Here is a 26,356-nt window from a genome sequence, read left to right as displayed (position 1 = left end):
AGACCACCTTCGTTCGACAGACAGGAAAACGTAAACTGATTTGCAACTATATATGAAATAGGCGAAACATCGGTAACAACCTGTACCTAGTTATGTAGGAAGAAATGTCCTTGTTATCCTCCAGTGATTATTTCTTCAGTACTTTCGTGATTTTTTTCTGTGCTGGCAAATAAGTCAGAGGTGGTCCAGCGATATAGCTTCTGGTTGCTAAGGGGACGTTTATCGACCTCCCCATATAAATGAATGGAACTTTACATAAATTTGCTAGCATACAGTTTAAGTGTCCTGTCTTGCGACGTGGTCGCTATCAGTACGTCTAGGAATCTGATATTCACTGTTGTAACCCAAGTCCCAAGACGCAAAATAGCCGTTAGGAACAAAATGCTGCATTTTTCCCGACACTGCATAATTCGTAAAACGGCTAATTATTTTTTACGAATTATGCAGCGTTGGGGAAAATGTGGCATTTTGATGTTGTGTTGAATTCCGAAAATTCCGAATCGCGAAAAACTGGAGCGACTAAATAAGGCTGTAATAATAAAATGTATATGTATGAAGTTGTTTTTTTAATTTATTTTTTTAACATTCAGGCAGTTTATTATGTGTATTTTTACAGGACACATTTTAATAGGTAACGATGTTGCTGGGAAAGTGGAGACTTATACAGACGTATACAGTGACGTAATGATGTGGCTCTCTATCCCGTGGAAAAGCAAACCGGTTCTTAGAAGGTTTGCAAGTTGAACCAACTGCGAACTGGCACTATCACCAGCCCAGAACCAGAACTAGGTTCGCATTGGTGGAATAGAGGTATTCGTGCAGTTGCTTCACCTAGCCTCGCTTCTTGTATCTTCATTTCCTGTGTATTTGCTTTGATCGATCTCCTGTCGAAAATCAGCAAGTTCTCTTGTGTCTCGTTTAATTTCTTCTTTAAAGGCTGAGAAGTCCGCTTTCAGATCTGTTTTGAGATTACTGATTTGATTGCTTATGTTAGCCAGGCCCGCTCGAAGCGTTTCTGTCGTATCATCTCCCTTTTCTTCGAGTTGCGCATTTTCCACGACCATTTCTTTTCCAGGTGAATCATCTTTCCCTTGCTTTTCCTGCATCCTTATAGTTTTGGTTTTAGTCCCCCTGCTCATATTTCAAGCTTCTTGCGACTGAATCTGTGTTAATAGTGAATTTAGTTAGGGAGGTTATTTTCTCTGACTTCATAGGAGCTCAAGGGCTAGTCAGCCATCTTGCATGCTTGCTTACTGGAAGTTTTCAGCACAAGATTTTTTTGGTCATGAGCCAAAGAAGAGGTCACGGTTTGTGTGAGGGTGTGTGCATGGATGCATTCACACATGGATGCTTTTGCGGATTTGCGCTTGTTACTTGAAGGCATGCATCAATTTCTGTGCTTATACGTATGTATGTGTAGTTTCAGGAACAGCTGCCACAGAAGATCATTCCAGTGGTGTCCGGCACAATCAAGCCCCAGGCATACCTCAGTCAGAACACTCTTGTAGAAATGACTCTGGGGTGAGTTCTATTTCCACAGTGTATCAGTTTTAGCTCCTGCCACATTGTACCAAGTTTATCTCTTCCCTCAATGCACCAGCTTTAAACTGATCTGAACCTTTTCTTAATTGTCTTTCCTATTCTTTGTTCTGTCAACATATTAGTATATAGAGACCTGTATATATTATATATATATACACTATATATTCCTCATAAAAAGTGACGAAATTAAAACCAAATTGTCTCATGCCTTTGGCACTGCATGCCTTTGGTATGTCATAGAGTAAAGCAAAGAAAGTGTGAAAAGAGATAAATTATTGCTTATTCTACAAAGATATTCTAAAATGGCCTGGACAGGTTTGTTGGTACCCCTAGAAAAGATTATAAATAATTGGATTATAGTGATATTTGAAACTAACTGTTTTCTTTAATTAGTATCACACGTCCTCAATCTTGTAAGCAGTCATTCAGCCTATTTAAATGGAGAAAAGTAGTCCCACTGCTGTTTGGTTTCATCATGTGCACCACACTGAATATGGACCAGGGAAAGCAAAGGAGAGAGATGTCTGAGGAGATCAGAAATAAAATTATAGACAAGTATGTTAAAGTTAAAGACTGTAAGACTATCTCCAAGCAGCTTGATGTTCCTGTGACTACAGTTGCAATTATTATTAAGTAGTTTAAGGTCCATGGGACTGTAGCCAACCTCCCTGGACGCGGCCACAAGAGGAAAATCGACCCCAGATTGAACAGAAGGATAGTGTGAATGGTAGACAAAGAGCCAAGGAAAACTTCCAAAGAGATACAAGCTGAACTCCAAGGTCAATGTACATCAGTGTCTGATCGCACCATCCGTCGCTTTTTGAGTGACAGAGGGCTCAATGGAAGAAGAACCAGGAGGACTCCACTGTTGAAAGAAAAACATTTTTAAAATGCCGGACTAGAATTTGCTAAAATGCATATTGACAAGCCACAATACTTCTGGGAAAATGTCCTTTGGACAGATGAGACAAAGCTGGAGCTTTTTGGTAAGTCACATCAGCTCTTTGTTCACAAAATGAAGCTTTCAAAGAAAAGAACACCATACCTACTGTGAAACATGGAGGAGGCTTAGTTATGTTTTGGGGCTACTTTGCTGCATCTGGCACGGGGTGCATTGAATCTGTGCTGAGCACAATGAAATCTCAAGACTATCAAGGCATTCTGGAGTGAAACGTCAGAAAGCTCTGTCTCAGTCACAGGTCATGGGTCCTCCAACAGGATAATGACCCAAAGCACCCAAGAATGGCTAAGAACAAAACATTGGACTATTCTGAAGTGGCCCTGATCTGAATCCTATCGAACAACTATAGAAAGCGCTGAAACATGCAGTCTGGAGAAGGCACCCTTCAAGCCTGAGACAGCTGGAGCAGTTTGCTCAGGCCAAACTACCTGTTGACAGGTGCAGAAGTCTCATTGAGAGCTACAGAAATTGCTTGTTTGCAGTGATTGCCTCTAAAGGTTGTGCAACAAAATATTAGGTTAAGGGTCCCATCATTTTTGTCCATGCCATTTTCATTTGTTTTGTTATTTAAAATATTCTGTTGAATCAAAAATCAAAAGCAAAGTCAAAGATTTTTATTAAATATGGAATAAACAATGATGGATGCCAATTACTTTTGTCAGTTTCAAGTTATTTCAGAGAAAATTGTGGGTTCTTCTTTTTTCGTGGAAGGGTACCAACAAATCTGTCCACGTCTGTATATTTATACTATTTATATAAAAATGTATAAAGTTTGGAATTTGAAATAGTATCAAATTTGCCATTACTGAGACTGAGAATCAAGATGGAATTAACAATGTAAACATGCTGTTACCTGCACCAGAGGATTAGGTGCATTATAGGAACATGCTGCTAACTGACCCTGCAGATGAAAATGAGGTTCATGCCATTGAAACACTTATCTGACACCCAGGATGAAAAAATTGAAGGAAGAGATGGAGGGGGTGGTGAAGGAACTGGCAGAGAATAACCATTTCCTGGAGAGGTAATGATCTACATTTATTTAATTAATCTGTGTTTACCTATTGTTTTGAGGGAATGTGCTTGACGTGGATCTCAGTCATCTTCTGAATGCCAAAGGCTAATCAATTTTGTGCTGTGGGTGTTTACTACATTACATTAATTTATCTGGCAGATGCTTTTATCCAAAGCAACGTACAATAAGTGGTAAATGGTAAATGGACTGCATTTATATAGCGCTTTTATCCAAAGCGCTTTACAATTGATGCCTCTCATTCGCCAGAGCAGTTAGGGGATAGGAGTTAGGTGTCTTGCTCAAGGACACTTCGACATGCCCAGGGCGGGGTTTGAACCGGCAACCCTCCGATTGCCAGACAATCGGTCTTACCTCCTGAGCTATGTCGCCCCTATACCGAATGCATACCGAAACACATAAAACACAGGTCCAATAAGGCACAATACTCATTTTGTTACAGTTATTCATAGCCATGAACACATTTAAGTGATTTCGAACATTGCTCTCTGACCTAATCTATGCCAAGTCTAATTAGGAGGCATGAAAAGGTACAACATCAATATAATGATACAAAGTACAATAGGTGCCTAATGTAACACTCTTCATCAGTTTCTTTGATGACTGTCCGATTTGCACCTCCAATGACTCATTTGCGAAACAAAAGGAACCTGCTTGGTGGGTTTTGTGACAAAAAAAAGGCACAAACTGCTTGTAATTCTTTACTGATTAAAAAAAAGAAAACTAAGTGATTTATTACCATTTTTAAATTATTGCACAACTGAAAACACATGTTGTCTTTGACCACAGTGGCAGAGCTTGGGTATTAGGACAGGGGCTATGGAGCCAGTTTAGGGGGCCCCTACGGCCCAATTATTTTAGAAATATCGCTGTGACCCAACGATGCACGTCTGTATCGGCATTATACACTTTGTTACAGAAATCTAGCTCATAGACTATGACCACAGCAGTCGCGCAATCGGATATATCACAAACACGGTTAGGCTAACAGAAAAAGTTTCTGATGCACCAAATTATAGGTAGGCCTATCACCCATAGTCCTTTAATGGTTGAAGCTGCAGAACCCTGTCAAGACGGCCACAGACCAAAACATGGCTGGTGACAAGAGCCCAATGTGAGTTTGGGGTCTTGAGCCCAAGAGCCTTTGTGAGTCACTTTTGTTTGTTGAGTCACCCTAGCTACCGAGTTCATACTCAAAACAGAACAGGATGATTAATTCTGTCTGAAGTAATTATGCCTTTTGCGCTTTTAGCTGCATTTATTTGATGCTATGACTACATTTAGGCACACAACTGTAAAGCATCACATGTCCAGTGTTTTCAGCACAAGCGTGGAAATGCATTCATATCTGCGGTGTGCTGTCCTCTAAATGACTTGCCACTTTGGGGTCTCTCCATTGAACTCTTTTAGCCTAATAAAAAAGAAATTGGAACTGCTCATTTGCGATGGATTAGTAGCACGGGATTAATGTCGAGCCCTGCAATGCATGTTTATGATGTGATGCATAGCTGCTATGCATAGCATGAAGCAGGGTTGTACAACCAGTACATTTTAAAAGCTAGCAATGAAGTGATTTGCTTATGAATAGGCCACTACATGTGCTTAGCCGATCAGATAGCAAATATACAAGCAAAGTTGTTGTAGTAGTTACCTGTTTCAAAAACAAGAGTAAGTGAGATTATAAAATGCTATCCGTTCAACTGGCCTATCACAAGAAACACACTTCACTAAGGTGTCAGTGGAGTCACTTGATCAGTTCAGAGAACTTCCGACCATTCTGAGCCACTGAGGCTGTTTCTAAGTATTTTTCTCTGTATAATGAAATGTTCAGTGTAGATTGCTGCGGGACCTAACACAAATGTTGCAGGAGAGGGCGGTTTTTTATGAAGGTATTATTAGAGCAAAACAACTGAGCACCTGTGACAGTGGAATTTGTAGTCACAGAGAAAATTGCTTTAGGAGTTGCAAATTTGTAGAATTTTTCTCCCACAAACACAACACAACAGTTACACCTCAGTTTCTTCATTGCAGGTGCACAAATCCTATTCTATGAATCACAAATTAAGAAACTCATATGCTCACATTTTTGCTACAGTTGCTGCAGTGAATATGGTGCACACACACTCGTATGAAAAAATGTGAAGTCATGGACAAAATTTGCACATCCGCAAATCAGTATGTGAATTCATGCAATGAGAGTTGCACACCTACAGAATATTTTCTCACAAATACATTTTTTTTTCATGGATATTTTTCTAGCAAAAACATGTCAATAACTACAGCTGCTTAATCTGCCGCTACAAGTCTCAGATGCTGTTTTATCGCTCACAAATGACAAGTTCTTCGCGCTCTCACGTTTGCACCGCATAACTCAGTGAAATGTGGAGCAAAAGTGATTTATGCACCTATAGAGCCAGGGGCGGGCACTGTTCAGAGATCAGAGATCCCTTTTGGCCAATCAAAGGAGCTCGTTTGGGCGCTGTCACGCCAATTTTGATCCGGGCTGCAAAAATCATCCGGGTGAGGTAATGACATTCTAAAACCATTGTTTCGTTGCAGCATCCGTTGCTATGCCGACACTGCCAGCCTCAACTACATTCTTTGGCGATGAAGATTCAAAGACAACTCAGCAAATTGCTCTGGTTTAATGGGTTATTTTCCAGCCTGAAATGCGATCGTATTAGTAAATGGCTACACATGTCGTCTAACTTGCAAGTAGTTGGCTATCTCCCTGGATATGATTTAATGTTTTTAACAAAAAATAATGATAATAAATGTGATTTTATCCATGGAAATGGCTGTACAAAAAGGCAAAATAAATGTCGTGTTCGCGATTGCTGTCGTAGACGTCAGAAGGAAATGTCATATAAAACTTTGAAAGTTCGCTCTCTTTGCAGAGGTTTGGGCAGGAAATGAGCTGTAAAATAAGCCCCCGAAGTTAAGCACAACACTACCTACTGATCGTAGATAAGATCGCTGTGAGGTTGCGTTCGGTAGATGATTTAAGCTGCATGCTCCCATATTCCTGAAAATGCTGTAGCGGTGGCTAGCTATAAGTGCATACCGGCGTATTAGTGGCTGTGTGCGTTGAGTTGATCGTAGTGTGGCGCTAAACTTCGGCTTACGTTTTCTAAACCTTCGTAATACAGTGGTGTAAGTAGACTATTTAACAATTAGTGTAAGGCCGTAAGTTGTTTATTCCTTGGAAGAATACGGTTGGCGTTTACTCCCATTTGCAATACAGCATTGGTTATCTATTACTTTTAAAACTGCCGAGACAGCTCGCGATCTTCCATCCAACCCAAAATATCTATACCATTCCTCTCTCTGACTCCCGCAACTTTTTTCTTCTCCTCTCACATTTTGCACCACCCCCTCTCTCTACACCTACGGAAGCCTTCCCAGTCCAAAAGTATATCAATGGGTACAGAAGTTCAATCTCACATCTCACAAATTAGTTTCTCCGCTAGCCAGCTACGCTACGATCAACACAACGCACACAGCACCCGTGCACTTATAACTCCTTCCATCCCTCACTCACTCATTCCCTCCATCACGCACTCCCCCAGCCCTGCACAAAGTGGACATCGCTTCACATCGCTGCAAAAGCCCGGATGTCTTCGGAATAAAAGGCCTGCAACTCCCCCCTTCTTCCTCTTCAATATAGCCTGTAGAGGTGATAAAACCAAAAGCATACTCTTGATTTGTTGTCATACATTTACTGTACATTGCTTTTTTATTGCAGACAGTAAACCCTTTCAATGCTTAATGCACAATGTGCATATTACTTTTTATTTTTTATTAGCAATAAGTGACTACTGAAACAAGCCACCACGTTTCCAAGCACAGTATGCATACCCAGTGTGCAGTTCTTGTAGACCTCTTCGCACTGCCTGCAGGTCTCCAGCACGTACATCCTCCTGAAGTCCTGCGGATATGTGCTGGAGAATCTCCTCCATGCTGATGTCACTGGCATTCATTACAGTAGAGATACCCAAGATAGTTGCAAGCTAGTCCATCATCATCGCTAAATATATAACGTTACGAGCGCACACTAAGTAAATTTAGGCATATGAATTGTAAGTTTTAAAAACATTTACTAGCTTGTTATATTACAACATTACACTCCATAATAATGATGTTCATAATTGTAATGTTACTCCATAACTTAGTCTTTCTCAATGCCATGTTCGGATTAAAACTGCACGTGTGTCGTCCAGAACTGCTTTGTCTAAACTGCGCATGCGTCATCCAGAACTGCTTCGTTAGAACAAACGGCCAAGACCAGACTTTGTTTTTCAAGCTCACTTCCTGGTCTTGTTGAGACGTTGTAGCACCACTACGGTTGGCTCCAGTATAGGTGTTTCCATATCCGGTTTCCATGTAAGTCTATGGTACAAATGCAGTCAAAATACAAAGGCAATAATTTTTTCTCACAAGAACAGTCACAATATGTGTATTTTATTTGTCTTATTCGACTGTCCATAGGCCGATTTCATGATTTATTGTGTCATTTGGGCAATGTTGTAATATTTTATGTGGACCAATGAGGTACACTTCCTGATTACTACGGAGGACTGAGCTACATATGGACTACAGTCTATGGTCATTGCAGTGGGAGGTGGCGCCTCTTATCCTTGACATTGCGGCTCCGACTCATCGTCCACTTATCTGTGCGAAGTCAGAAAATGCAGACATCCCATTTCGTATAGTGATTTCATTATACAAATATACAGCTGCACTGATCGACCATAAAATAATACGCCTCTGAAGTTTTTTTCAGTAGACAAGTCATTTTTACTATTTAGCCTACTTCACTGAGATGTGTACTGCATTTGAGACTCGTAGCGGCAGACTCAAGCAGTTGTAGTTATTGACTTGTGTTTGTGCTAGAAAAATATCCATGAAAAAAAAATTGTATTTGTGAGAAAATATTCTACGGGTGTGCAACTCTCATTGCATGAAATTCACATACTGATTTGCAGATGTGCCAATTTTGTCCATGACTTCACATTTTTTCATACGAGTGTGTGTGAATGTGTTCACCATATTCACTGCATCAACTGTAGCAAAAATGTGTGTGTGAGTTTCTTAATTTGTGATTTGTAGAATATGATTTGTGCACCTGCAATTAAGAATTTGAGAAGGTGTAACTGTTGTGTTGTGGTTGTGGGAGAGAAAAAAAATTCTACAAGATTGCAACTCCTAAAGCATTTTTCTCTGTGACTACAAATTCCACAGTCACAGGAGCTCAGTTGTTTTGCTCCAATAATACCATCATACATACTCGTTCATGTATGAGGCGAGGGGGTGCTAGTCTAAGCAGTTACGAGCACTGTGGCGTAAAACTGTGTGGACCAAATTGGAATGAAACATAAAATCTTCTGTGGGGCTCAGAACAAAAAGCGGTGCCTGGGTCGTAATTAGATCAGTTGTGAAGAAATTTTAGAGATAAAAAGTTCTGTCTAAAATAATTTAATTTGGCCAGGGCAGATTTGTAGTTTTGAATGGACTTCAATAGGGAAATTTGCTTTTTGGCACCAGAGGCTTACTAAACTGCAATACCTTGAGTTTATGAGCTTCACCGAGAATGGCAATTCCTGGTCCCCTGGTTAGAAAGCTTTATTAGAAAAAAGTGTCTTAACAGTAAAGCATAAAGTGAGATTTAACAAATGATTGGCTGTGTCCATTCATATAACAAGGTTATATGATTTTTTACTCATGATTGTCTTGTCTAACATGAGATACTACATAGGCACCTGGTGACCATTTAGTCTAAACAGGCTTTTAAATCAGAAATAATTGTTTAGTCTTTGATCTATCAGTTGCTTTCAGAGTCCTGGGCAGTATGGCGTCATAGTTGGTTCTTCCTTTATCAGGATGGCAGAGGGAGAACAGTGTGGGAGGTCAAGACTCCCAGTTCTGGATGGAGGTGGGGGATGAGATGAAAGGCAAAGCCTCCCAGTTTGGGTTTCTAGAAAGGCATAAAAAGACAGAGAAGAGCATGCACATGCAAAGGCTATATTTCAAACCTTTTGTTGTCCTTGGGACACAGTCGTGGCCTGGAGACAGAGGGGCTCTGCTGCAAGGCTTAGAAATTTATAGCGGTTCTTATAAGGTGGTACCATAATTTTAGTTGTAACAAGCTTGTCCCTATTTACAGCTTGTCACTAAAATGTATTGTCCTCTCCTTTCCCGTTAAAATAAGAGCAGCGGTAATTTGATGCAAGCTACTGTTCTAGTTACCTCGAAAGTCACGCAGTTGAAGTGTTAACTGTTATATATGGTTTTTAGTGCTCACATTTGCCACTAGTTGTTCTGTGGAAAACCAAAAATAAATAAAAATGCCCGGGAAGATTTCAAGCAACAGCGCCAACTGAAACCCTAAACCACAGTAATGGTGTGTGTACTTAGGCATAGTGTTAATATCAACTGTGAAGACCACTCAAATTACCATGCTCGATTTACTGTAAATATACTAATTACTGTCCATTTTCAGATTTGGGTCTTTAACCTTGGATGGTGGCCTGCGAAATACTGACCGTATTAATAATTTACAATGAACTGAACATAATAGACCCACACAACCCCAGACTGATGGTTCTGTAATGAAGACATCTGAAGACATCTGAAGAATATTATATTATTTTTGTATATATAACTTCTATGTTATGTTAAAGATTTCCTTGTTAGTTCAGTTCATTTTGTATTTCCTGACTTCTTTCTTACTCTTTGATTTTTTTCAAAATATGACATAAAAATTCCTTTGAATGTAGACCATATGTGGTAAAATGTTTTTCTTTTCTCCAGAAATTGATGTAAAGTTGCTAAAGTTCCTACTGCACTGTGCTTGTTCTGAGTCTTGAGATGTAACGGACTTAAAGGGGAATTTCACATTTGCATCTGTGTAAACACTATCTGCAGTATAAATGACTGTAATTATAATTACTGTTAAATAATGATGTCCATTTTCATATGGATCTGTCATTCATTTATTTTTTGTCTTCCTTTTGTGAGTCTTCCTTTGTACTTGATAATTTTGCAAGAGCTTAATGGTCTCAAAATATGACCTGTATATGTGCACCATTTTCATGTCATAATTTGTATTCTAATTATCAGTAACATTCCTCATTGTAATCTAATACTTTCTTCCTTTTTATTTATGTTTACTGAAGTTATATAACAGTGGTGAATTCACTGCCCCAACTCCAAAGAAGATTAAGAAAGTCTAACAATGAATGAAATGAACACGGTACTCTCCCCTATTAAAAAAAACCCAACACCCGACCCCCCATCCTTCCCTCCTCCCATCTTTGGAGTATTGTTTTTTTATTTTTTATTCTAGTAATGATGGTGGGTGTAGATCGTGTTGTTTTGATTTTGGATTTGAGGATGCATTTTAATTGGTGGTATTGATCTCTCTCAATGCCAAAACTCTGGTTAAGAGTGTGTTGATCAGACAGACATGGTTGTGATGTGTGATGCCTCTTTGTTTTCATGTGACCAAATTTAGTGGAGATTTATAAAGCTGAAAGTCAGTGTTTGAGGTGACCAGTGAGAAGTTTCTAATTTTGATTATTTTCCACCAGGCTAGTTGTGTAAATGCTTGTGTTCGCAATGTCGTGTTCTATGGTAGTTTTGAGGAATGGGGCTAATATAGAAATGTCCTTGCTCATTCAACATTTATTTCATTTTGGTGAATCCATTTATTGATGCATTGTAATTGGTAAGATAGTATTTAAGGAAATCTGGTGCATCAAGTACTCCTTGATTCTGATTCTGTCATCTCTGATTCTTATTTCTGTAGGGTGGCCAATTTTATTCTGAGTTTGTCCGGCAGAATTTTTTTTTTTCCCCCCATTGATTTAAGTACCTTTGGACACTTAAGTTCTGTAAAATATAAGAGCATTCACATAACCAAAACACTGATATTCAGGTATTTCTTGAAACTAAATACGTGCAACCCACAGAATGGCAACTGAATTGACCATAGATGTTCAAAGTTTAAAGAGGAGTTTCCAAAGTCTTTTTTGTGTGTATATATTGTGTGTAAACTGCTTAGCAGATAGCTCATTGAAATTATACATTATACATTAATGATCATCTGTTGGAGCCTGCTTTGTATTATCCCACAAAATCCAATGGGGGGTGAGCCTGTGTCTGAGGGACACACCATTATAGATAACACTGCATTCCAAGTCTACGACAGGACTGGTGAGAAGCTGTAAAAGAATGCCTTAAGATTAAGCCTTATTAATCCCCTTTTCTGCGCACTTCTTCCGAATCAGAAAGAAATAGAACATCCAACGGGTGAAAACTTTTTATCGCACCAAACTCATAAAAATCGGCTATGCTCATTTTCAGTTGCCAGGTAAAATGACATTCAGAGTAATATGTTCTCTATTGTTCTGTAGCCGGCGGGAACAGTATGGAGGCGTCGACACTGCAAAAATAACCCAATCAATGTCTGGTTAATCCTCCGTATAAAAATAGTCCTAAAGAAGCTTGATTTGTCAGAGCAGGCAGTGACAGAAACGAAAGAAATGGCTATTATTATAGATAATGGGCCTCATTCACCAATATCTAAAGTTTTTTCTTAGGATCTTTCTTAAGAACAAATTTAAGAAAAGTCTACGTCAGATTCACGACGTGTTCTTCAACCGCAGAATTGTTTGCACATGTTCTTAAAATGATGAATCCCATTGTCCTCGTAAATGTAACGCGCGTGCCAGTTGTTCTTAATTAACATAGGTTAACGCCCCACCAATCCCCATAAAAGGGCCGTGTGCACAAACAGAAATCGAAAAGTTGAGAGCGAACGAAGTGAATAATGCCCAAACAAAAATCTAAAGACGGTGGAGCACCGGACTGCAAACGTAAGAAAAACGCTAGTAGTTCTTAAGAGGAGATACTGCTGTGGGAATAGAACAGCAAACGACCTGTCATATTTAGTAGCGTCAGAAGTGGATATAAAATAACACAAAATAGATGCATGGGATGCAATTACTCGTTCAGTGAACGCTGTATTGAGAAGGGCGCACAACTGATGAAGTAAAAAAAAAAATGGGTTGACGTCTAATCTGAGAAAAAATAAAAAATAATTAAAATGCTGGTGGGCGTGGGCGAAAATAATTGCGTGTTGTGCATTCAAACGACAAAGCCCATCTCGTCATATTAATACCGCTAATCAACCAGCAGTTAACTGCATCGGAGTTAACGTCGCTGCACAAAACGCTGCACAAGAAATCTATTGCCAGTCATTTTGGTGTCACCCCGTTAGTGACGACCCTGAATGTGTTCTCTTCATCAACATGTCCATGTGTTTAAAGTGTTACCTATGTGCTTAGTCTGAATTCAAAATTTGAACATTTGCTTGTCTAGTATAGACCAAACATTGCATATCTGAACCCCTCAAAAATAAAAGGTCACTACAATAGATTGATTTTGATGATTTATTTAAAGATGAACTCCCGCTGAGGCAACCACCCTGTGAGGTGGAACCTGGCACCTTAATGCTTTGTTAAATAAGGAAAAAATTCATTAAAATATTATTATAAATGATAAAAATATTATTGTAAAATCCTATAATATTTTATAACTGTAGAATGTCATGAGAGTGTATATGTATTGAATGTTTAGTCCCATTGACTGTAGAATGACATGGTATAATTGTTAATACCATTGTCTCGCTTATTTCGTTATTCAGTGAGCAGCGTTATCACTGCTGTATTGACATATTTTAGGGCTAATGTAGAATACGATCTCTCTCATCATAATGACGGATTCAATAACTAAACGACTCACCCGATATTGTCTTCAAATGGATCCATGCCAAAGAAAAGTAATGATTCATCCTCTCAAAAAGCATGTATCAATCAACTTTTGGTAGCAAAAAACGAAATCTCAAACCTGCTACCTGCCTACTGAGAAACTTCAGCTGTAGACACAAGACATTGTGTTATCTTACGGTAGCAACGGCACGAAGGGGACTATATATGTATTGCCATCATTGTTTAATTATACCAGCGTGATGTCGCGCGATTGCACAGAAACTCAAAACCTACCAATAAAATGGTTTAGCTATTTCTCAGCATAATGACAGATTTAAAGAGAAAACGAACTCACACGATACTGTCTTCAAATGGATCCATGCTCAAGAAGAGTAATTATTCATCCTCTCAAAAAGCTTTTAAAAACTTTCAGTAGCCTAGCATGCACTCTGGCTGGCACTGTCTTCCATTGCTTCCCCAACGTTCAGACCGTCGCCTCACTGATAAAAACTAGATTCTACGTTGTCGGATTACTTGCGTCGCCATGGATGTCGCTTGCCATAAGAAGTTTACCAGATGTGGTAACACTTAGATTTGAAGTTCCAGCTCTTCCGCACCCCAACTAATAAAAAAGTCCAAATGGCGGGCAAACACTATGGCGGACATAGGTGGTCCCAATAGTTAAGTTGTAGAGCACATTCAGATGCATCGGTCGATGAAGTTTTGTGTTGATCCGACTTACGGTGTTGGAGTTATGACCTTTGTTATAGCGCCACCATCTGGCCGACATAGGTGATTTGTAGTGCCTGAGTAGTGGGAGCAGGAACCTACCTACCAAATTTGGTTGGTCTACAACTTATGTTTGCTGAGCCTCAGACATTTTAGAGGAGATAGCTTCCACGCCCCAACGAAATAGTCAAAATGGCGGGCAAACAATATGGCGACCATGGGTGGTCCCAATGGCAACGTTGTAGAGCACGTTCAGATGCATTGGTCGATGAAGCTTTGTGTTGATCTAACTCATAGTGTGCTAGTTATGGCCTTGTACCCATGAAACTTTTTTATAGCGCCACCATCTGTCCGATATAGGTGATTTTTAGTGCCTGAGTAGTGGGGGGCCATAGGAACCCACCTGCCAAATTTGGTTTCTCTAGGACATATGGTAGCTGAGCCTCAGACATATATAATAGAGTTCCACCAGCTATGCTGCTTGGACCACTAGTATAAAACAACAAAACAATATGAAGTTGCCCGATTCCCACCATCTACACCCCCATCGCCCACCTAATCCAAACCCACCCAACATACGAAACATCAAACATCGACAGAAATCATACCCAAAGAAAATAACACGACAATGACAAACACGGACACACATACACTACCAGAAAAACAACCTCTAGAGCAAAGAACAAACAAAAACAATCAAATCATAATTAACAACAATAGTAAGAATTACGAAGCGGAAAGATTTCGTATTGAGAACTTAAAAACAACACTTGTTATAAGCCTACTATATGACTGGACCTTACACACGTGATCCGGCCGACCAATGGCGTATCTTAATAACTTGGCCGACCAATGGTGTAACTTCATCACTCAGTAACTCAGTAGATACAATTTTTGCACTAAATCAGCTTTCAATGAAAGATTCAGTGCCCTCAAAAGTTTCAGACCCTCATGTTCATACTCATTATATAAAAATACTCGTTTTACCTTAACTAGCTTCTCTTACCTTACCATATTATTCCAAAAAAAATTTAAATATTTTCTGTTCCTATGTTTTTAAAGAAATGCAAATGGAAATGGTAATAAAGTACATTTTATCGTAATGATGTTTTAAAGCTCTAAACCTTTGAATTGAACTCAGTCAGTTGTTATATTTACATCTTATTTGCCAATCATTCAATAGCTGGTAGTAGTATAATCAAGACGGACAAAAGTTTTCTCAAAGTCTGTAATAAGTATCAGTCCCGCATTGTTGATAATCTCATAATATTCAATAATTTCTATTGATTGTCGTCTATAAGCTCCTATTCTGTACAAAACCCAGACTGGTCGTTGTGGACAAATAAACTTTATTCAGTGTGCAATAAATATTGATAATATTGTTGCATCACAAGCATTGAAGGAAGCCTTCTCTTTTTTGAGTCACTTTGATCGTGACCATTTCCATCGTTTTAATGGGGAATTTAGACTTTATAATCCTTCGGCTTGTCATGACTGACATTATATCATTAATTAAATATTTTACCCAGTTTTGTTGTTTTCCATTGCAAATGCAAGAATTCGACCCAGGCAGTTTAGTGTCGAGCTTGAGGATGCATATAATTACGTGACATCTGATGTGGGCGTACCTGCAGACAACATATAATAAGGTTGGTATATAATAGTGTTGTCTGACTACATTACATTACATTACATTACATTACATTCATTTAGCAGATGCTCTTATCCAGAGCGACGTACAACAAGTACATTTGTTCAAGGTGCAGAGGTGCAAAAGAAACACACTAGAGTGAAGTAAAGATCATAGTGCCAGAAGTGACCACATAGATCAGGACTCCAACCCTGTAGAGTAACCTGTTCAGCAAACAACAATCCTGCCAAGTACAAACTAGCACTGCAATCACATTTGCCTAATCAGAATCAGATAAAAACAATCCTGCCAAATAAAAACTAACGTAATCGTATTAGCCTAACAAGGTACATTGAGCTAAACTATAGGCTAGGGAGGGGTGGGGAGAGGTGCAGCCTGAAGAGATGAGTCTTTAGTCTGCGTTTGAAGGTAGTCAGATTCTCTGCTGTTCTGACCGCCACGGGGAGGTCATTCCACCAGCGAGGGGCCAGGACAGACAGCAGACGGGAGCGGGAAGTACAGACGCGAAGAGGGGGAGATGCCAAGCGTCCAGAGGTGGCAGAATGGAGAGGTCTGGCTGGTGTGTAGGGTCTGATGATCCTCTGGATGTATCCTGGTGCTGACCCCTTAGCTGCCTGGTATGCAAGCACCAAGGTCTTAAATTTGATGCGAGCCATAACAGGCAGCCAGTGGAGGTCAGTGAGCAGGGGGGTGACATGGGAATGTCTGGGGAGGTTGTAGACCAGACGCGCTGCAGCATTCTGGATGAGCTGCAGGGGTCTGATGGCGGATGCTGGTAGACCAGCCAGCAGCGAGTTGCAGTAGTCCAGGCGGGACAGGACCATCGCTTAAACCAGGAGCTGGTTGCGTAGGTGGTGAGGAAGGGGCGGATTCTCCAGATATTGTACAGGAAGAACCTGCACGTTCGACTCACCGCCGTGATGTTCTGGGAGAGGGACAGTCTGTTGTCCATCACCACTCCAAGGTTTTTTGCGGTGGGTGATGATGACACCACGGTGTCCCCTAGGGAAATGGAAAAGTCAAGGAGGTTAGAGGATGGGGCAGGGATGAAGATCATCTCTGTCTTACCTGGGTTCAGCTTAAGATGGTGGTTATCCATCCAGCTCTGGATGTCCCTCAGGCAAGCAGAGATGCGAGCAGAGACCTGTGTGTCAGAGGGGGGGAAGGAGAGAAAGAGTTGGGTGTCATCGGCATAACAATGATAGGACAACCTATGGGCAGAGATTACAGGACCAAGAGATTGGGTGTACAGGGAGAATAGGAGGGGACCAAGGACTGAGCCCTGGGGAACTCCTGTGGCAGCCTACTAGCCAGCGAAACCGAAAATGTCTGAGGACCGGAGATTTTGTTTTTGATCATAAGATTCTTGTACCAATACGAGCCGGAATACATAGATGAAGAGCCGGCTAATTTGCAGGCTGATTGTGCGAGAGCGAGCCAGGAGCAGTTCGACAAACGATGGGGAAATTGTGCTCCAGGCTACAGACGGTCACCTTGGTAGTCGGTGCGTTCAAAGAAGTCACTGCATACCCTTAGTCCTCATTTAGGAGCTTTTTCGGTTATGTCATGTCTGATTACATTATGTCTCGCACAAAGTTGAATCGCGTGACAAACTATGTTAGTGTGCTTTCTAGTGAAGTTTAATGGGGGCATTATAACAACCGGGCACAACACCTCATTAATACACCGATATAGCATTTAACAAAAGCTAGCAGATGATAGTTTGTTCGATTTCAAGTTGAAGAATAAAGCAATGGAAAGCGTGTGGACTAGCGCTTAAATAAATATTTGTTACTAACATAGACATTCAAGATGATATAACAGACAAATGAAAAAATATAAACATTCATTAGATGGACAATATCTTGAGAAGCAGAAGTGTTATAAAGTGGAAATTAAACCTAAATTCTGCTTATCTAAAAATTATCCTGTTGTGTAAGCATATTTAAAACATGCAAGATCTTTAATTGGTAAAAAATCTTATTAAACTGTTGGGATTCCATTCAGACCTCTGGTTTTACTAAGTTGCAATGAGTTAATTGCTCTTTTGTAATTGCTTCACACAGACTTCTTTTGTATAGTGGTGTCTAATTTGGTTGTTTGATAAAACACAAAAAGAATTAAAAGTCACCGTCAGGTGAGGCACGTGTAAATTGAAATGAAAATCTTTTTGAAACAGTTTAACGACTTCTGTCTCTTTAGTTGAAGTAAATATTGCCCCATTATTTGTGATCAATTCCTGTTCTTTTTGTATGAATTTATATTCAGATTTAAAAAAACTTGTGCATTTTCCAGTCAATCCATTTCGCTTTATTTTAGTCTTTCCAGTTCTTTCTGTTTTCCATCCAATTATCCAACATATAAACATGTATAATAGGTAGAATTGTCAATTTGTATTTCAATTTCTCTCATCAGTTCTTGAACTAAAACTGCATGTACTTGTGTGATACATTTTTTACTTTTTCTCCCAATTTTCGCCAATATACTATTGTCCAATTTATACCAGTTCTCCATGTGGAACAGCCACAGACCTGGTCGATGCGGTAGCCGCTGTCGGTTTGGGGAGGGTGTAGAATGCCACTTCCCGTGTGCAATAAACCACTTCAACTCGGACCACTGCCTGACAGATACAAAGCGTCAGACGCTCGAATAGGAGGAGGAAGTTACATTCCCAAGATGTAGCTATTACTGCTTGTAACATTATATCACAATTTTTAATATCTGCATTGGCCTTGTGAGTAAACTGTTAGCCTTTGCTAATAATTCTCTGAACTTTTACATTGGTTACTAACAGGCCTAGCTGTTTGTATAGGGACATTGTTAGTATAGCGTACCCTGGGTAGAGTTAGCGCAGTGTTGTGGCATGTAGTGGTCAATACCATGCCACTCAAAATGAATCGGAGGTTTGCGTTCCATTCCCATGCAACAAAAGATTACATATTTGTAGTGCAGCAGTCTGGGTAGATATCTAATTAGGTAATTAAATCATTATTTTCTCTAGATTTACACCACAGTATTCCCTCGGTGCTCTCGTTCGAATTTATTAATTCGATGGAGAGATAGGCGACCCATGTAATTCCAGACTTTATAGTTCTACATAGCCTTTATATTAAATCCATGCATACAGCTGGATATATGCAGGAATGCAACTTGCACCAATGCTGGTTTGTACCTTTCTCAAGGATCCACTTATTAACCTTTCGGTCACAAGCCCGGTTAAATGTCCTTGATGCTTTTGATGTGCTAGGAAGAAGGCTACTTGCAGTGCAATTAGGCCTGTCCGAAAATGCTGTTAATATTCATTAATTTTATTCTGTGTTTGTACAAATAAATATAAATAATAAAACAGGTTAATTCGCATTTGACCAGTGCCAGTGCATTTGACATATAATCATGAAAATGCCAGCTTTATTGTGTTATTGCATTCCATGAGAATGTTCCAATTTTATCTATTAGCATTAGCTAATCATTGCAATCTAGCCAAATAATAGTATTGTCAAGTTATTTGAGCTATTGACTGTATTCATACAACATAGCGCGCACCACGCAGGTGGCAGGGATGGCAAGTTGATATTTCGTAATGAACACAAACTTTATGCATTTTGTTTAACGTCACTTGTTTTGTATTGGGAGCTGCGAGTGACCCCATGCCACTAACATCACACACACAACACGCAACTTAAGTCTGAGATCCTATGTTATTCAGTCATCAATGTTGGCCATTGCAGCTCAGAATTGATTATCTTATTCTAAATCTTCTGCTGCCTTCCCATCTTACCATCATAATTGTCTTTCTCATTCCGTTGTTATGCACCACCAATAATCATGATGCACTAGTTGTCAGACACTATGAAGCCATGCTACTACTGGCACAAGTTGTATACTCATGTGCATGACATTGATATTGCACAGTAATTGTTAATTTACCATCTACATAATTCACTACACATTTTAAGTGATCGTCAGTTCTAAAATAGAACATAACTTTCCCTAACAAGGCGTTGTAAATTAATAACAGGCAGTGAGGGACGTCTGCCAAATATTATGATACAACTCGTAATTATGGGTCATGTATCTCTAGGAATGAATCTTAAGGCCCTATGATATCCTGTATCTAGTGGCTTCAGTGTAAAAGCTCCTCTATGCATGTAAATAGTATAACCATAATCCAAAACCAATATGAAAGTAGACTGAACAATTTGCATTCTATTAGTCCACTGAAAATATGTCTTGTTTCTGTATATGAAGCCAAGCTTAAATTTCTATTTTTTTGTAAGCTCTTCATTATTCAATTTGAATGATCATTTATCATCCAACAGACAAAAGGCACTTATGAGGATTTACTTACAATCTGAGACCCAAATAATGCATGCCTGAACATATAGTTTGGTTCATGATTCTGGTGAATAGCATATAGTTTAGACAAAATAGTCTCGACAATTAGTACTAATTTACGATTGAGAGAGCTAACTGTAAGGCCTGTAAAACTCATTACAGATGGGATCGGGGGCTTGCAATACTCATCAGCATAAAAATTTACGAGTGCTTAATTGTTGAACGGATATTATTCATATAAATGGAAAACAGGCCAAGCCAAATACTGCCCCTTGTGGAACTCCATTATAGGAAAAGGACATCCACTGCTTGCAATCTACCAGAAACATAATTCATGAACAATCTCAACGCAGAGCAATCAAGACCAATTAACATCAGAAGATTCCGCCTATCAAAAGGAAAGGCTTTAGTCAAGTCAATAAGTAAAGCTGCATGAAACTGTTCGTGGCAGTAGTTGAGCTATGCCCAGGAATGAAATGAGACTGCTGTGCACTTGAAATAAAATAATCTTTAAAATAATCTCAGCTGTGCTCTAATTAGATGCTCCAGTGTCTTGGCTAAGCATAGCTTAAAGATCTGCCTATGGTTATTAATCTGCCACAGATACCACCACTTTAATGTAATGGCAGCACTAGTGCTGTTTTCCAGACTATAACCTCAAAATAACCTCAAAAGGCTTGGAACAAGTATTTCCTAGTGTCAATGGTGTCATCAAGGTGAGGATCAATATGAAATATGTTCCAAGTTTCTAAACCCGTTGACACCTTCGTTTGATGTTCGTCACTTAGCTAAAGTAAAATATATGTTTCATTGGATTTGGTATTATCAAAAAAAATGTTGAATGGCACAGCAACTGTTGGATCACTTTATATAATGTACAGCTCACAACCGATAAAAATTAAGAAATGTATGAAATTACACAAATATTCATTACATTATATTTATATGGCAGACGCTTTAATCCAAAGCAATGTTATAATAAGTGAATAAATTAATTCTTAAGGTACCTAAAGGTAGTTGAACCTCGTATTTAGATTGACAAAGGTTACAGATATAGTAGTCATATAAGAAAATAATTAAATCTTATACAAAACCGTTTTTTTCTCAAAGAAATTCGAAGGATGTACAACGACCAATATAACCAGAGATGAATGTAGAACTCCATAATGAAACGAAAGAAAATCATACTAAAAAAAAGAAATGTCCAGACCAAGCACTAGAACTCAAATTCTATCATTTCCATTTATGTCCCCCTCTTTCTTCTAATAAGAACTCAGCCTTTTTACTAAGCTTCAAGAGTTTGAGCATCAAATCCGTATTGCTTTTATCTTTCATAACAGGAATCAATCTTTCTTTGAACTTTATCCAGAATCTCTATATATTTCTAGTAGTGGGTGTAAAACTTTTGCTACACAATGACTAGTGCCTTCCAATAGAGTTGCAGCAATCTAGATAGGAGATTACGATGGCCTGAGCAGGAAGCTGGTTGGAATATGTAGTCAGGTATAGATTAATAATTATGTTTGTACAGTAGTACATTGCAGGACTGTGATATTGCAGAGACGTGCTCCTTAAAGTCCAGCTGGTTATCCAGGATCACCCCAAGGTGCCATCGACAGGGATGGTGAGCATTCATATTAGGGATGGATGATGAGAAACTCTGCCTTGTCGAGGCTGGGCTTCAGGTGATGCCTGGCCATCCATGTTAAGGTCAGCGAGACAATACATTCATACATGTATTCGCTTAATAACCTGTACAGCAGAGGGAGAGAAAGAGAAGAAGAGTTGTGTGTGATAAGCAGGGATAAGAGAAGTCTTGACAAGTAATGACAATTCACAAACGGACTGTCCAAGATAATATATGACCACTCAGTCTCAAATCGGACATCGCTACGCGTAAAACCAATGGTAAGGTTGCGTATTTATTCAAAATTAAGTCCCAGATATTGACTGTAGAATGACGTTATAATTGTTTAAAAAGTTGTATCTTTAATTCGTTACTCGGTGAGCAGCGTTTTCACTGCTGTATTGACATATTTTAGGGCTGTTGTCAGGTTTATCTTGTGGGTATGACAGAATACGAATTATTAGTGGTGAATTTTTATATGAATGCCAAGATAACCGATATTGTCCATTATGTCATGGTTGGGGTGTTTAGTTGTAGACTGGGAGCTGCTAAACTCCTTATCCGGTATAGTTGTGGTATATCGTCGACTAATGAAACTAAACAAATGCATTTCTGTTTTAAATTCATACTTTGGTTGCAGTAGCACTGAATGTCTGAGTTCAGTAATCTCAACTAGGAGATTTGCGCTAAGAGATTAATAACGGTGAATGGACATAGTTTTAAAGGTAAATCCATTGTTTCTATAGGTGGACATCATTTTGGAAAATTGAAGATCGATTAAGTATACAAGATATTTATTTTAAGTGACGTAAAATCTCATGTTACACTTGATATGATCTACAATTATATAGTATATTGTATACACCTGATTATCATTTTTACAATATTTTTTACATTTTTAAAAAAGGTAAATCAAATGTTTCATGTCTGGAATATCAATATATTACATTAAATTACAAGATTTTTTACATAAAATAATATAAAACCCAAACTGTAGGTAGTTATATTCCGATATTTTACACTATTTTTCTGGCGCCCATTCTGCCTGAAAATAGCCGTTTTTATACACTTTTTTTACTGTGTAATTTAGACAATTTGGATAGTTTTGGACACACTGGGTACACTGCTTAGTTTTTGCTTCATACATCTATAGTAGTTCTACATATCCACCCTTAGATTTTATGAACTTGTGGTCAATGTTATCGAACCAGCACATGTATAGTGTGACCTGCTGTATATATGCAATCTCTCGGTATTTCATTGCAAACAAAAATACTGCAAATGAATGTTTTATTTTTTGTCTAAACAATTGCATTTGTGGCACTGTATCTTTTCCAATATTATGAATGTAAACTAATCTGCATAAGTATTGTAAATTGTACAAATGTCTTGCTTCATTTAAGCCATTTTCAAGTCTCTTTTGTGTTCACATCTGGAGTTATAAGGATTTAACAAGGGTACCCCCTAAATGGGCAAGGATTGAAAAGATTTGCCATGTGTGCTAAGGGGTTAAAACTGCAAGCGGCGTTGATAGTGGTGCAGCATTGGCACAATGCCCCTCCAATGGATCGATTCGTAAATGGTTTTGTCCTCATGTTCATATACCTTCACCCAAGATATCTAGTGAATATCATGATGATTGCATAAAATATTGATGACATGGTTAAGCTTGTGCTAAGAGACCATGGATGTGTCCTGGCCGCTTGCCGTGAACTTTACTATGTCGTAACACTTAGATGGCTTGTGGTAACACTTGGATGTTGTATGTAGAGCTGCAGCGCTTCCGCGCCGCAACTGAAATAACCTTCTGTATCGATTTTCTGTTTGCAAATTCAATTTAAGCCTCGTAAGACGCCTTCGGGACAGTTCTACTGTTCTACTTCACTTTCCGTTTGTCTTAGATGACACTGACACAACATTTTTATATGTTTCCAAAGAGAGTTTCAAGTGCAATGTTTGCTTGTTTATCAATGAAGTCTACTGACTGTTTATACTTGGCTCTTCGAGTGGTGTGCTCACAGTAAGCATAAGCAATACCGCTCCATTTCTCTCAAAGTTTGATGGAAAGTTAAGAAATTACCATCTTCATGCGTAACGGATTGTTTATGTCTTCAAGTGCATCAACGTCAAACACTGCATTATGAAAACCCCTCAAAAACAGTTCATACTCTTGAAGTGCTTTTCTGTCTTCCTTCCTGAGAATGGCCAGGTTGCATTATCTTGATATGGTAAAGCGATATGTACACTGTTGCTATAGTGTTTGTGCAGCAATTTCTTTGCTTCTTTGTATCCCATCTTAAGGTCCATATGCTTCTGACAAGTGCTTTAGGTTGAGCATCAGTAAACTGTTCAAGAAAGACCAACGTGTCGCGATCATTGCTAGTTTTATCTTCAATGCAGTGTTCAAAGGTACAGATAAAAATCATGTAATCCATTGGGTTACCTTTAACGACAGGAATTTCTCCAGATGGAAGTGTTGAGAGTCTCTGTCCTTTAATTTTGCCTTTGCATGATTGTTAGCACATCAACATTTTTGTATGAGGCTCTTATTATTGAATGTAGCTGATTTTAAAAGCCATTTCTTGGTTGTGTCTTGAAACTCTTTAATTGTGCAGTTTTGGGTTAATCCCAATTATTATGATCTGTCTCTTTAAGATCTGGAGACATCAGATCATACACAGAGCACTGTATTTCTGAGATGTCCTTCATAAGATCAATGAGAATGACGATATTGGTGAATTATTTCCATATTATCATAATCAAGCATGAGTGATTCTATTTGATTTCGTTTGACTTCAAGTTGTTTCAGTTTGGCTTTTCTTGCCTTCATTTGATATTGCAGTATATCTGCCAAAGCCTGTTGTAGTCAGCTTGATTTCTCTTATTGATCTTCCATATGCTTTTATGGACAGATTGTCGTCATTTACATTTCCCTTTAAAAGGTGCTTTAGTGGCTCCGTTAATGTTAAGTCCAATTCCATTTTTGACAGACATATTTTCAAAGAACGATTCACGGAAATTACAGACACAAAGCTCATCACGTCAGCACATAGCAAACCCGCAAATTTTTACAGCGAATAGAAGAGAATCACCCCCAACAACGGTGATAAATATCCACAACAATATTCGGCGATTTATAGGATCAACAATGATCAACAAGTATAAACAACCCCTTCAACAATGCACAAGTTCAACACAAAACAAATCATATCCGCACAGATATTCAACTGCGACATCCACAAAGCATACGAAAACCTTCGTTCCACAATAAATTATCACAGTTTTAAAATGAGTCGCGCGCAGTCCATGTAATGTTCGCATGAATTCAAACAAGTCCGCCAAGGCAAGGGCCACCAAACAATGATTCATCCATTCCAGTCGAAACCATGTCCATAGATCCAATAGTTTTCTATTTCTTGTAATGGCTTTCTGTTTGTAAATTCAAGTAAGTACAGTTCTACATGCATCACCACAAAAACATATTTTTTGCATTGTACTCACGCGATGGTCTTGATTACTTGATTATAGATAGTTGATTTTGGAAGTTCCATGAAGCAGGTGTTTATTGTTATTGTTTGTATGTATTGTTTGTTTGTATGTATGAGTGTGCATGCGGTGCGTAGTGCAATGGCCTTCAATTAACACTCAAACAAAACGCATGCATGCATCAAGAAATGAAACGTATCAAAGGCAAATAGTAATTCCTCAAATCAAAAATAGCCGAAATCAAAAGTAAAACACAATCAAACAATTTAGGCTAGAATGTCTTTGAATATAATACATTTAAAGGCAGTGCGTAGACCAATGCAAAGCTTTGTATAATGGTAGAAAACTATGTCGGCAGCGTCTACTCAGCTCAAATGCACACCGACTGTAATTATTCGCATCACAGGCCAACATAACTGTTCAGGTAGCCACTAGGGGGCAAAATATACATATTGACATTAACGCATAAGAAATTTGGCTCCAACAGCGTCCGACTAGTGTTGTCATGATACCAAAATATTTGGTTTGATACGGATATCAGATTTAGTGTCATGATACTTGATACTGAAACGATACTTGAAATTAAAACGATACTGATTTGATACTCGGTACCTAACGATACAGAAATTACATCAATAGATCAGAAACGTAATATCCACAAGACCTCATTTTCGAATTCACGGTTTAATAACAACCTGGTTTATTAACAACCTTTAAGTTGAAGCCTGTTCAACATATTAATAAGCATAGACCTATAGTGTTTTACACACGAAACAGTAAAAAAATTAAAGATTAAATATATTTCCAAAATTAAGTAATTGTCAACTAAATCTTTAAACAGGTCTTTCACTTTTAAATAGATCTAAAAACAGCATATTTTAATAACAATACAGCATCTTCCTATAATAAAATATTTACAAATTAGAACACCTATTGCTACTGAAGTTAACTAAGTCAAAGCTTGTGCTGAATCAACGATGTTGAATGCACAAGCGCATGTCACCTGTCTTGGCTACCTTAGTTGCTACTGCCATCTAGCAAAGATTCTGACAAATTACACCTTTCATCCTCTCAATCAGTAAAATGGGAGCCACATTTCCCTGGCTTTTACATTTGACCAAAAAGTACAGAACGTCGGAACATTCTAATACTGAACCTTTTTTTTAAGTACCGACAAAGTGCTGAAGTTTTGGTATACCTGTGTCAGACACATATTGCTCAC

The 26,356-nt window shown here is 38.7% G+C and overlaps 1 protein-coding gene across 5 annotated transcripts in view; it reads left to right on the top strand.

Annotated features, from left to right (window-relative positions):
- The window catches only part of tbk1 (TANK-binding kinase 1), a 251,835-nt gene extending 240,196 nt beyond the window's left edge, over nucleotides 1-11,639 (top strand). For 4 of the 5 annotated variants that reach the window (XM_064341969.1, XM_064341968.1, XM_064341971.1 and 1 more), the window contains 3 exons: nucleotides 1,421-1,521; nucleotides 3,456-3,527; nucleotides 10,036-11,639. In XM_064341969.1, the coding sequence (XP_064198039.1) occupies nucleotides 1,421-1,521; nucleotides 3,456-3,527; nucleotides 10,036-10,099 (237 nt within the window). In that variant the 3' untranslated portion in view covers nucleotides 10,100-11,639. Of the gene's footprint in view, nucleotides 1-1,420; nucleotides 1,522-3,365; nucleotides 3,400-3,455; nucleotides 3,528-10,035 lie in introns of those variants that run through there. The other variant, XM_064341970.1, reaches the window with a different exon arrangement.
- The last annotated feature ends 14,717 nt before the right edge of the window (nucleotides 11,640-26,356 follow it).

Source organism: Anguilla rostrata, chromosome 7, assembly GCF_018555375.3.
Source record: "Anguilla rostrata isolate EN2019 chromosome 7, ASM1855537v3, whole genome shotgun sequence".
NCBI lineage: Eukaryota > Metazoa > Chordata > Actinopteri > Anguilliformes > Anguillidae > Anguilla > Anguilla rostrata.
This window is presented reverse-complemented; position numbering and strand designations above follow the sequence as displayed.